At 37.6% G+C, this 12,746-nt stretch overlaps 2 protein-coding genes across 4 annotated transcripts; one reads left to right on the forward strand and one right to left on the reverse strand.

Moving 5' to 3' along the window:
• Positions 1–1,668: 1,668 nt before the first annotated feature.
• phr6-4 ((6-4)-photolyase) lies at positions 1,669–5,012 on the reverse strand. Its single transcript, XM_074095608.1, has 2 exons — positions 3,914–5,012; positions 1,669–3,172 (listed from the first exon to the last, which is right to left on the reverse strand). Exons 1-2 carry the CDS (start codon positions 4,022–4,024, stop codon positions 1,742–1,744), a joined length of 1,542 nt encoding a protein of 513 aa, XP_073951709.1. The 5' UTR covers positions 4,025–5,012; the 3' UTR covers positions 1,669–1,741.
• A 466-nt stretch (positions 5,013–5,478) lies between these two features.
• On the forward strand, positions 5,479–12,265 carry LOC141433534 (spermatogenesis associated 6-like protein). Of its 3 annotated transcripts, none has more exons than XM_074095616.1 (7): positions 5,479–5,860; positions 7,031–7,214; positions 7,884–8,053; positions 8,876–9,042; positions 9,441–9,587; positions 10,159–10,317; positions 11,850–12,265. In XM_074095616.1, the coding sequence occupies exons 1-7, from the start codon at positions 5,816–5,818 to the stop codon at positions 12,070–12,072; spliced, it is 1,095 nt and encodes a 364-aa protein (XP_073951717.1). In that variant the 5' UTR covers positions 5,479–5,815; the 3' UTR covers positions 12,073–12,265. The 3 variants fall into 3 exon arrangements, with proteins under 3 accessions (XP_073951717.1, XP_073951719.1, XP_073951718.1); XM_074095617.1 differs by lacking the exon at positions 5,479–5,860 and adding an exon at positions 6,352–6,664; XM_074095618.1 differs by lacking the exon at positions 10,159–10,317 and having other exon boundaries at positions 5,494–5,860.
• The last annotated feature ends 481 nt before the right edge of the window (positions 12,266–12,746 follow it).

A 12,746-nucleotide genomic window follows, 5' to 3' on the forward strand; every position in this document is an offset into this window, starting at 1 on the left:
TGACAACGGAATCATCTATTGGTTTTTAATTTATTTATTTTAGATACGTCGTGCCACCCGTAGTTCCCCCGGCAAACTGACATGACGGTCTTGTCACTTAATGCCCTTGGCTGATAGCGGCAAACATATTGCCGTCTCATAAGTCGGAAACCCTGCAATAATATACATTTCTCTTTCTCAAAAATCATAAAAAAAATCATTTATGCTGTGCGTATCGTTAAAGTTCTCGATTCATTGCTTTAAAAAAATAATGGTCAAAGGGTTAATACCGTACCATAAAAATATCAAGCAACCACAGTGTTGCGTAGTCCCGTTTTGTTCGGAAAGAAAAGGGGGACGAAAGTTTCCGAAAGACAAAACTGTTTTAAAACACAGACATTCATTGCTCCGTAATGCATAATTTCCATAACTTAATTTCAGGTAATGCAAATTATTCTAATTATAAATAAACCCTACGCGGGTTTATTTATAATTAGAATAATTCTCACCCAAAAACTATGAGATTTGACATTTCGGAGACCTCACGCTACACTAGCGCCTCTAGCGGCGAATTCATTCGCGATAGCCCTCATTGGTGTCTGAAGCATTTGAATAGATAATAGTACAAGTAACTATAGCGCCGAGATAATCAAATGAACGTGGCCAAAAAGAGAATTATAAATTATACAATTTGCCGTGAATGTCGCGGTTAAATATATGTTTTATTAGTGGTTTTTAATGTGACAAACGAATCTGTTCTAGGCGTGGCATAGCTTCCCAGCATTACGGCCACACTCAAACAGAGGCGGCTACGGTGGCTGGGACACGTGCACCGCATGGAGCAGACCCGTTTGCCTCGGCAAATTCTGCTAGGAGAGGTCGCAGACGCAAAGAGGCCCGTTGGCCGACCTATGTTGCGTTTCAAAGATTCTGCCAAGCGCGACATGGTTGCATTTAAAATCCCTAGCAACCAATGGGAGGAGCTAGCTGAAGATCGTAGTAAGTGGCGGGGCCTTGTTCACAAAGGTCGAGCACTACATGATGACGACTGGTTTCACATGCTAAAGGAAAAGCGCACGAGGCGTCTCGAGCAGGCCATCAACCCCCGACCACCTGGGGGGAGTACACTTGTCGCGTGTGCGGCCGGGAGATCCTGTCCCGAATCGGCCTATTTAGTCACGAGCGCAAGTGTCGTCGCGATGCTACTTAGATCATCTGCAAAAGATGTCAAGGCCAATTATTTATTATTTTAATGTGAATTTTGAGTTGGTAGGTAGATTGAAGGAAACTTTTCATTCATTTTTTTATCGTGAATTTTTTATCCCACAAACGTTTTGACGACATTTCGTGTAATGAAGGGCCAATCAACTTTTTTACCGACACTTATCTGTCCGCGACATTTTTCAAACAGTTGCAGATTTTTCTAAGTAAGTAAACATGTTTTTTCTGTAATTTAATAGATGGTGTACATGTATACATGCCATCCTACGTAAGTTTAACCTATTAAACCGTGAAATATCTTGTTGAAAGTACTATTTTTTGGTAACGCCAGAGACAATTTTGGTAACGCAGGAGACGCCCAAAGTGTCGGTAAAATAGTTGATTGGCCCTGAAATGAGTTCAGTATTTGCACCAAAAATGGTAACTAGAAACAAAAAACAGTGATTAAATAAAATAAACTACCAGAACTGAATACCATAATTTTACTAAAAGTGAATTTGTACTCTGAAAAAGATACTTAACACTTGACAAAAATAACCCATTAATCTGATCTTTTCCTCTTTAGTGGTCTTTGAGCTTTCTTCTCCTTATTGGCTTTATAAGCTGCAGCCATCTTTTGCATATTTTCTTTGTGTATTTTATCATGATCCACAATTCTTTTTGGATATCCCACTCCTATTACACAACCAGCCCTTTGTTGTACTTCTTTTGGTGCCTTCCACGGTTCATAAATAAATGCAACAGGATATTTATTTAATTCAGGTACATATTTCTTGATATATAAGCCCTCTTTATCGGTTTTCTTGCCAAATGCAACAGGACTGTACACTCTAAAGTATTTATAAAAAAAAGCAGAAGCTGACAACCACATCCAGTTGCCAGCGTTTAAAGACCAGTCATAATCAAGCAGATAGTCCTCAAAAACTTTAGCGCCTTGCTCCCAAGATATCCATAAGTCCCCTCTGGTTAAGAAGCATGCTACCATGTGTCTGGCTAAATGGTGGATCCAACCTTCCTGCTTTAGCTGACGCATTATGGCATCAACAAAGGGATACCCTGTTCTGCCTTCAGCCCAAGCTTTCAGATGCTCATCATTTTTGCCCCATGGTATTTGTGTGCAAACTGAATTCCCTTTCATTTTGTCAAAGTTTTCTGTACCAGTTCCTGCTGTGTAGTAGAACTCCCTCCACATCAGCTGCCCCATTAGAGAAACTGGTGGTTCCGTATGCTTCCTACCATTTTCAACTTCCTTCAACTTGTGATAAAATAATTTGGATGACACACATCCATGACTGATGTAAGGACTTAGCACTGTTGTGCTTGGTTCCAGACTATTGGGAAATGAATTGGGCTTTTCAAATTTACAAACCCAATCCTTCCTGGCCATGTACATGTCAAGTCTTTTTAGTCCTTCTGTCTCACCCCCTGCATATTTACATGCAACTAGTGTAGAGTCATCAATACCCAGATCACTTAAGCTGGGAACATCATAATCATGAGATTCAAAGTCTGAAGGGTTACTGCTATCAGGTATTTGTTTCTTTATTTCTATACATTCTTTTACAGGAAGTTCCGAGGCTAATGAGAGAAATTTTTGGTATGTTAATGGAACACTGCCATTATTTTTCTTTAACACACTATTGCAGTCATAGACTGTATGTTGAACTCTCTTAACAATAAAGATGTCTTTCTTCTCAGCTACCTTCTCTATAACACAATCTTTTTCCACATATTCTGGGTCTATATCTAGTTGTTGTGTTAAGTATTTGACTTGCCATTCATCAAATAGTTCTGGTATCTTTTCATCTGCTTTACCTCTTATAACATAAAGGCGAGTATTGAGTTTTCTCAAGTTGATATCCAGATCTTGTAAACTTTGAATAAGGAATCTGAGTCTGTTAACTCCAACTTTATTTTTGATGTCTGGATCTAGGACATAGATTGGTCTGAGGAGGTACTTTCTGTTTTCAGCCTGGAATTATAAAAAATTGGTTTTAAGTTTAATCAAAAATACAAAATACAAATAAATATAGTATGGTACTTGACAACTGTTGAATTTGTTAATCTGAATTTTCCTCTATTATAATAAAAATATAGATACGCAGACAATGTTTAGCGAAGAAAAAAAAAATTTGGTTGATTTTTTTGAAAAATCTATATACCATCTTTCTCTTTCTATAACGCTTTTCTCTATGCAGCAAGTATGGCGTTACTTGTGTGTGATGTCATAGGTAAGTAAGTCTTTATCTGTTTAATCTTGGAATTCAAACTATTATAACTCATATCTCTATAATATAAACTATTATAAGCACAGATTATAAGTATTATAACTCTGTGATATGTAAAGATATATCTTTAAAAAAAATCTGTTTGATTACATGCAGTCAAGTTTTGATTTATAAAGTAAATAAAAAATAGTCAAATACCATATTGTTGTAAAGTAATGTGAATGTATAATGTGAGCTTTAACACATCTGCCAAACATAGGCAGAGATGATGCAGACATAATGGTAGCAATAAGATGAATAAGAGTGAACTCAATGTCACATAATGCCTTAGAATACACAGGGCATTTGTAGACAATTTGTAAATGTGTAAAGCCAACTTAACATTTGAGTTGAGGGGAATGTCAAGATAATTTACAAGTGATTCTAATAAGATTCAACTACACGAGTGTTTATCCATAAAACGTTGCTATTTTGTGTTTACTAACCTCGTTAATAGCATTACGAAGCGCTAGATTATCGTGAATGCGTAAATCAAGCCGAAACCAGTGTATAACAGACGGTACTGCTGCTGCCATTTTATGAAGAGCTTTAATCATGCAATATCCTTCGGTGGTTTGATATGAGGGTAAAAATACACAGGCTACTGGCCTGGCCAAGCCAAGGGCAAGTCACATGTGGACAACAGAACTAAACGTTTGCATTGAGATTTACATATACTTCTGTAAAGCATAAACAGATCAACAGATGACAAAGAATAGGATTTTTAACGCAACAATAGGAAAGTTGCGATGTTTAACACGATTGATTGCAAACTTTATTTGCAAAAGAGTCTACGTCAATACGTAAAATATAGGTACTAATAGTAGGTACTCTTTGCGTAAAATACATACAGCCTTATTCATAAAAAATCCTTAATTGAGGTTTGATCGGTCTGTTACTTAGTAGACTGATTAAGCTTGTTAGACGGTTGTCAAGAAGTATGATTCATAAACGCTTGCTAGCAGTCTGCTAGTTGTTGAGCCGCTGATAGACTGATTAGACTCGTTATGTTGGCCACCTTGACAAATCAAAGACAAAAAATGGCCTAATCGATAATAAAAAAAAAAAAAGTTGACAGCAGTGACAGCAAATTAGCAGGAAAAAAATAAAAAGCGAGAAGTTTGTTTCCCGCCATTTCCGATCCGCATGTTTATGTTGTGCAAAAAGCCATAATTGTGTTAATCATCCTATTTTTTTTTTCATACTTATTGTTAATTTATTGCTGCTAATTTAGAGGATTTTTAAATACAAATTCCTGAAAATATTTTTTCCTGGTTTTTTTTTTAATCTTTGCGTAACTTCACCCTTCACTAAAATATCTTCGGTATGGTTTTTTGCTCTTGTCAAAGTCAGCTGTTCAAACTTGTGGCGGCCATTTTGTGACTTAGCAGGGAGATAAAGGAGGGTCTACGGTCCGCTAACTTTAGCAGAGCCTTGATCGACTGATTAGCGCTAACAGACGTTTATGAATCATGTTTTTTAGCATCGGGCCTTCAAGGAGCCTTCAAGGAGGCTCTAACTTTTTATGAATAAGGCTGTTAAACTTTATCACTTCCGCCAAACCAAACAAAGTTAAACAAACAATGACAAACAAACACAAACACAAGCACAAGCCCCAAAAAAAAAAAAAAAATTTTTTTGACATTTCATTTAAGTTCAGGAATGAGTTTGTAAATTAGTTTGTAATATACCGACAACCATTTATTTTACATTCTTGAACGGATGTTTTTAATTGGTTACCATGGTAACGAAAATTGCAGCTGTTTTTAATTAAACTCCAATTCAATAGAATCTGACAATCCTGTAGACACTTCCAGCCTACTAATATAAACACCGGGCTGCCTAAGGCTTTGTAATGTGACTATTATTCTTTTTTGATTCCTTTTAGATGATAATTGCAACAACAGGGACATATATAATCAAGTGTGCCCACGATAGGGTGTCTTAAATATGTAGAAAATTGACAGATTCTATTGAATTGTACTTTACACAGTATATATTTTTAAACATTGCTGAAAATTTAGTTTATCAGCATTTTTTGCTACTGGTCCTATGTAGCTCTTATGCAGTTTTTGTTGTAAATCTTTAAGGACACTTAAGTAAATTCTTATATGGTTACTCAATATTTACGGGATGAAATACATATATACTCCGAAAGTTGAATGATAAATGCATCGAGGAAAACAATCTTCTTGCTGTCAACGTCAAAATTGGGGCGGGGAGAGATTTTGTTTTGATTGATTTCATCGAACGAAAATCATGAATTAGCTAATATTTAGTTAAAATAAATTGAATTTGAAATGGACGACTAACAATTATTTGGTTGCTCCCTGATGTGATCCATTAAAATGCCGAAAATAATTGAGCTGACTGTAGAAATAGATATACAGAGGGTAAGTTTATAAATTCCATACTCATTGCTTGGTCATTGCTACTTTACACTTGTTAGCTCGATGGCTAAGGGGTATGGTATACCTTCCGCCGCCTAACTTTGCCTAAAAGTTCATTGACACGACTAGTACCACAAAAACTCTAAAGGTATAATTCCAATAATTGAATAGGCACTATACCGTTAAGCGATTCGAACACAATCCGAGAGTAACATAAAGACGTCGCATATTAAAAATTATCTCAAAAATGCGTTAAAACTGAGTATTAAGTAATGAACTTTTAGGCAGATTTATATGGCGCGTGGTATAGACTTCTGCATATTCTAAACGTTCACTTTGTTAGCTTGAAAATGTCACTTGTTGCGGTTTTGGCATCTCTGTCGCTCACTAGAAATAAAAAATATGCATCTCATTTTGCTCGCTCAAATATTTCCGCCAATAGGCGTATTTCGTAAGTAAGCAAGCATCACTCACTCACTAGCATGAACATTATGTTAAAGTATGGTCGCAAAGCATGAAGAATTTCGCGCAATGACCTTCAATACTTGTCTCTGTCATTTGTGCGTGATCATTTATTGAAGGCGCATTTGTACAAATACATGTGTGTGAGCACAACGGCAAATATTTACACACGAGCGACAGAGACATATAGTAAAAGGTCATTGTACGAAATTCTTCGTGCTCCGTGACCGAACTTTAGTTTTTAACACCCTCGCAAAAAGAGGGGTGCGTAAGTTTGACACCAATGTTTATCTGTCTGTGGCATCGCAGCTCTCAAATTATTAAATGTGTTTTTTTTATGTGAAAGTGAGTTCTCTTGCGTTGGTTCTTAGCTGTTTGTTGGAACCAGTTCAACCAATTTTGAGATATTGAACTTTAGATTTTAAAATTTTCTAACTTGGTTAGGTTATCCAAGCTACATGGTATCAAACTGACTACAAAATATAAACACTGAATATTCTGAACTAATAGTTGATGTGTTACAATGAAGATTAACTCCATATGCTGTGAATTTATGTCATGACATGACTGACTGACTCATCAATACCTTAGATCTTGAAAACTTAAATTTTGTAATCATGTTTGTTTTTGAATAACGTAAACAGTAAGGAGGTAATTTTTGGACATCATAAGAGATTGCTGGGTACATAATAATCTAATCTGTTTCCGTAGGTGTCCTGCCCAGGAGTCTGGCTCTGTCAAGATGGCAGAGTGTCACTTACCGTGTTTGCCCTCGGCACTAGCTACCAGACTTGCATGCTGCCCCCGATGTTCCCGCTCACATTCAGGGATGTGTTCTACTTCAGAAAAAGATTTCAGGAAAGCTGCACGTTGAGTAATATCTGTTGTTTGTTAAGTGAGTGCTTTCAATCAGTTTACTGTGTGTAAGTTTATTATAAGCTTTGATAAGCTCTGATAGTGCAGTGCAACACAAGATCAATGACCTCAATTATTATGCTTATATGAATATGCCTATTCCTCAGGATTCTAGGATGATTCTGATTTTAATAATAAATAACACTAATTCACAATGTGCGAAGTTAACATACCAAAGACATACTGAATTAAATAGGTATGTTTGCTACTAGAAATTGGTTGAAATCCACGTCTAGGTATAAATCAGAAAGGAAAATTTTGGGACAAAATCTACAGTGGGGTGAAGTAAAATAAATAAATAAATAAATATCATGGGACACTTGACACCAATTGACCTAGTCCCAAACTAAGCAAAGCTATATATGCATAAAAATATATGCATAACTACTAATATAAACTAATAATATATGCATATAAATATATGCATATATTATTAGTTTTTTTTATCATCAATAGTAAAATCTTATTTGATTTTTTTTTGAAGTGAAACATGAAAAAGTTAGCAAAAGGCTACCTAATGTTATGACCATTAAATGTTAACTATGAAATAACAAGCATAAAATACTCATATTGACATAGGCATTCTCATTTCAGCAGTTTTCTTTCACATGCTTGTGTTTTAATTAATTTTTGTAATTGGGAACAACAGGAGATGAGACCATATACTGTGAGCTGGTGCAATGGTGCCAAGATTGTGCTACCAGCGAGTGTGTAATTTTGGCCCAGTACCTCGGGTCCCTGAACGAGGTGCTCTTCCCTCCTAACATGTGCTCGAATGATGGAGTGGATCTACTCATGAGGAGGGCCAAAGACTTTCCTGTGAGTATTTTATAACTCTCTGCATGAAATCAAATTCAGACAAGGTACATAGTATGGACTTCCTGCAAAGTAATGTGAAATGTCTGAATCAGTAAGTTACTTTTAACACTTTTTTATTGGGAAATTATTAATAAATGCCTATCAATTTATTCTCATCATTTCCGCGTGACGTCACGCCGTGCTAAAAAGTGTCGCACTGGCCACCACTTCCGTAATTTGACGCCCTTCATTGCACTAATGTTTTTGTTGGTTGACGACAGAAAGATATGTGTCCGATATTTTCTTATAATCTAACTGCTGACTAAAAATATATTTTTTTACCCAAAGTACCCTTAAAACTGCATTATTCGCTTTCTATGTTTACGTTTCATATTGACCTACTAATGGAACCCTATATTAGGTTCTATTTTCATATATGTTGTAGGTTAGCCATGTGTATGTATGTATGTAAATACTTTATTGTACATAAAACACAAAAATAATACAAAAAGAAAACAACAAAACAAAAGAGTACAAAGGCGAACTTATCCCTAAAAGCCATGTGCCATGTGGCCATGTGGTGTGGTGGGTTAGAATATCACCTCTCCATTTCTTCCGTGGATGTCGTAAGAAGCGACTAAGGATATAGGTTAAGGTATACCGTAGGCGACAGGCTAGCAACCTGTCACTATTGTACCGTTTTTGTCAAACTTAAAACTTTAACGTTTTGTGTGCTCTGCCTACCCCATTTGGGAATACAGGTGTAATGTTTGTGTGTGTGTGTATATGTTGTAGGTACAAATTTCTGAACTTTAACATACCAAACCTTATTCTTATCCTCAGGGTATATTGGCACCGAAGATTGAAATAACAACGAAGGTCCGCATCGACGAGGTGTGGAACGAGCCAACGAGTATGTGTTACAGCGCGATGAAATTGCGGCCCTGCCATTGTTCCAGCGTGGAGGGATCGCGACAGAAGCCTGTCTGCCACTCAGCACAATATCACAGGTGAGACAAAATGAGGCGACATTCTTTCGCTATCCCTTTCGTACCGCGCTTCCTCCGCTCCGTGCCGGTTCTTTGACTAGAGTCACAACTAAGCAAAATGCAAGCAACGCGGAGAGTCTGATGCTCTGTAGCTGTAATCTATAAAATAATGTTACTGAGTGACTCGTATACAACGTAGAGTCTAAACCACTAGAGCTAGATACTGGAAATTTGGCAGATGTAGGTATTCCTTATTATAAAGATTGCACCAAGCAGATTTTTCTAAATTCCCGCGGAATAGAGAGCTAGCAAATTTTTTATTCTTCCACGAGAGCGAAGCTGGATTGGGACATTTCTGTTCGATGATTTCTTCTAGACTTCTAGATCTAGAGGTACTTATAAAAATTACATTTTTGTAGGAAAAAATGCTACGCTAATAGCCCAAAGAGACCGCTGTCGATCACCAAGTCAAGATCAAGGTCGAGGTCACGATCTGCTGGCTCAAGATCGTGCGGCAGCTTCGTGGAACCGAAGGACGAGCCGAGGGCTCAATGTTCCTGTCCTAAGTAAGATTTCAGACTATTTTAGATTGTCCACTCAATATACCCACTTATAGGAATAACGGCTGTAGCTCGCGACTTCGTCCGCGACGAATGTATTTGTCACTATTCTGCGGGAACAATTTTTTTTAGTAGAACCAGCGAGTCTCAGCAGTAGCAATGTTAAGCAAACCTCTTTCTGGCATCCCTAAGAATGAGTCCAGCAAGCAACAATGTAGGTACTGGCTGGGTCGTCCTTTCCCAGTCGTCCATTATAGATTTTTCCCAACTGCACGCCCTCACTTATACCTCATATAAAATTAAAAACCAAAACAAGTAAATAAAAGCAAGGACCTTTTGTCTTTGGCCCGGCGACTCAAATAAAAAAAAAACCTAAAGAACGTAGAACTCAGAACGCGGAACTCCAGACCGCTCCTGCACTGGCCCTATACTATGAACTGCAAAATTCTAACTTCATATCTTGCCGTCCCGCTGACGCTAATATTATTTAACACGAGAGTGAGAGGGACGGTACGATACGAACTTCGAATTTAATAGTTGGCCCCCAGGCTCTAAATCCCTCCCTTCCTTCTCCCAGTCCCATCAGCAAGTCAGGGGTCCGCATGCGTCTCACGTCGCCACGCAAGTCGCGCCGCCCCTGCCGCCGCGACTACTGCGTCTATAACATGGAGATGCCAAAGGTTGACCAGACCTGGCGCGGGGCTGCCGACTCACAGGAATACGATGAGCTTAAAGGGTGCTTGGACGTAGATGTATTCATCATCATCATCATCATACCAGCCGTAGGACGTCTACTGTTGGACATAGGCTTCCCCCATAGACCTCCAGTTGCCTCGGTTGGAAGCGGCTTGCATCCATTTATGGTGGATTCACGCACGACTTTAACTAGGCCATCCGTCCATCTCGTTCGTGGACGTTCTACGCTGCGCTGCATTATTTGCATTAAAATTAAATTTATTTATTTATTTATTAGATGGCTTTAGAGATCTTTCTAACCAGTACGGTCATCTGCATTTGTATTTGCCGCAGCGGAGCGTGTAAAAATATCTGTCCTATCCTACCTACCCTAGAAATAGAGTCGTATCAAAATGCACGCTTTGCTGTGTCAGATGCTGTGCTGGTGAGTGTACCAGTACGAAAGACGAAGTAAAATACGATGATAGTGAAAGGTATACAAGGGTGCTTAAGATTTAGCATTGTAGTGTAGAACTGAAAAGGTTGGCCACACCTCTTCACCGCCAGAGTTACCCAGTCGTGACAGCCAATGGAATACCTCACATTCCAAGCCACGGTCATCTATACATAACCGACGTTCAACTCGAAATTAATCCTTCTGCAATGGAATTAAAAGTCAAGTTTATTTGTCGCTGGTTTTTCTGTGGCGTACACAGCAACTTCGTTTTTTTTGTGGAGGTGAAGAGGTTAAAGGGTGCTTGGATATATCAGTGTAATGTTGGGTAGTGCAGTGTTTACTGTAGGAGTGAAGAAGTTGACAACATTTGGTGCGGGACGGCCTATCACAAGATGGTCGTAAAAGATACTTGGACATAGCATTAGGACTAGTTTGGTAGTTTAACTAGTTATTTTTAAGATTGATTAAAGATTGACTACCTAGGTAGATAATAGCGTCTGATCTGAGTACATTATTTTATTAGTTATACGTTTGTTTACTGTGTCAAATAAGTAAAAGTAAACAGTGAAAATAGTTGATTAAAAAAAAAGGTAGATCGGACTTTTCGCCAGTTTTATCCTTTTGTCTAAAAATGTGTCTTCTTCATACATATATGCCTTTACTAGGCTTTTGCGTATTAACCAGTTGACAACTAAGTTTTTTAACATCGCATTAAAATTACAAGGGTGGATCGACTGTTTCTTGTTGTTATTCTGTCCCGTCAGCGAGGGGACAAAAGTAGTACAGTTTAATAGAAGAAATGCTACCATGCATTATGCTAACATGCTTTTTAGATGACCAATTATAGAAGGAGCTTAAAACTACCACAAAAATGCGTGTTTGGCAAATTTTAATTCTATAAATTTACGGTTTAAAGAGTGACTCGGGAGACCGTAACTATAGCAACGAGTGACTGACAAGAAAAAGTTGATAGACCCACAAGCTTTCTGCTGTAGGTACTTTTTGTTAAATATGGTTGCATTGTTACCCTAACTACATATTCCTACCTAATTCCAAGTCAATAGGTGAAAGTGACTTGCAAGTTTTCACTCCAATAAACTTGTCAAGTTAAATAGAAAATTCAATCACAATTTCAGAACAAACGAATTCGAAGAAAACACAATTGCCAATGAAGACAGAATGCAAAAATTAATACTGGAGAGCCGATACATAGACGAAGGTGGTCACGAGAGACATCCTAAAGAAGAAAAACACGAAAAAACAAAGAAATACGATAAAATAAACATCAAACCCTGTATCTGTGAAATTTGCAAACGATACCACGAGTTATTCCATGCTGAAGGTACAAAAACTTGTTGACCCAAATTCAACTTTATTTGCGTTTGTGTAAAGTTTAAAGTGACATGTAAGTACCTGCTGTTAAAATATTTTAGTTATGTATGTATAATGCTAAATTAGTTTATTATTTATTTATTAAAATCATTGTTGCAATTTTTCTTAAATCAATGTATTATGTAATCATGGAATGAAATTAAACAGTTTATAATTAAAATTATTTTTATTATGCGATAACATGCCGACACTAAGGTAACTTAACGATTTCTAAATAAGTATCTAAATGATATGGCTCCACTTTTATTCCTTTAAACTATCTACTTAATACATACAGTACAGTTCTAGTTATACATACAGTAGGTAGATAGAAAATGCTAGAATAAAGGTATGTTCAGAGTTTAGGATAAAGGCTCAGCGCGTGTTTGCAACTATTTACAAAACATTGAATGGGGGGGGGGGGGGTTGTGACGTGCTAGTTGGCGCTAGTATCGTAAGGTCCGTTTGACAACATTTACCACCAATGCAATAGAGACCTTATTGTGCTAGGGGCAAGATTGAATATACAATGACAGGTAAACTCGCGGTGACGTGTGACGTGACGCCGAACAAAATGGCGACCACCGCAATGGCGCGCGAACGTTTGACCAATGGCAGGTCAGGATTTTACCCGCGCAAACGTACTGCCTTGTTATTGGCTA

This window comes from Choristoneura fumiferana, chromosome 12 (genome assembly GCF_025370935.1).
Source record: "Choristoneura fumiferana chromosome 12, NRCan_CFum_1, whole genome shotgun sequence".
In the NCBI taxonomy this organism is placed as follows: domain Eukaryota; kingdom Metazoa; phylum Arthropoda; class Insecta; order Lepidoptera; family Tortricidae; genus Choristoneura; species Choristoneura fumiferana.

Excerpts from the sequence above, each read along its gene's own strand:
- phr6-4 (XM_074095608.1), bottom strand. The coding sequence starts at position 4,024 with ATGATTAAAGCTCTTCATAAAATGGCAGCAGCAGTACCGTCTGTTATA. Across the intron at positions 3,173-3,913 it reads TTCGTAATGCTATTAACGAG|GCTGAAAACAGAAAGTACCT; the intron begins GTTAGTAAACAC and ends TTATAATTCCAG.
- LOC141433534 (XM_074095616.1), top strand. The coding sequence starts at position 5,816 with ATGCCGAAAATAATTGAGCTGACTGTAGAAATAGATATACAGAGG. Across the intron at positions 7,215-7,883 it reads TAATATCTGTTGTTTGTTAA|GAGATGAGACCATATACTGT; the intron begins GTGAGTGCTTTC and ends TGGGAACAACAG. Across the intron at positions 9,588-10,158 it reads GCTCAATGTTCCTGTCCTAA|TCCCATCAGCAAGTCAGGGG; the intron begins GTAAGATTTCAG and ends TCCTTCTCCCAG.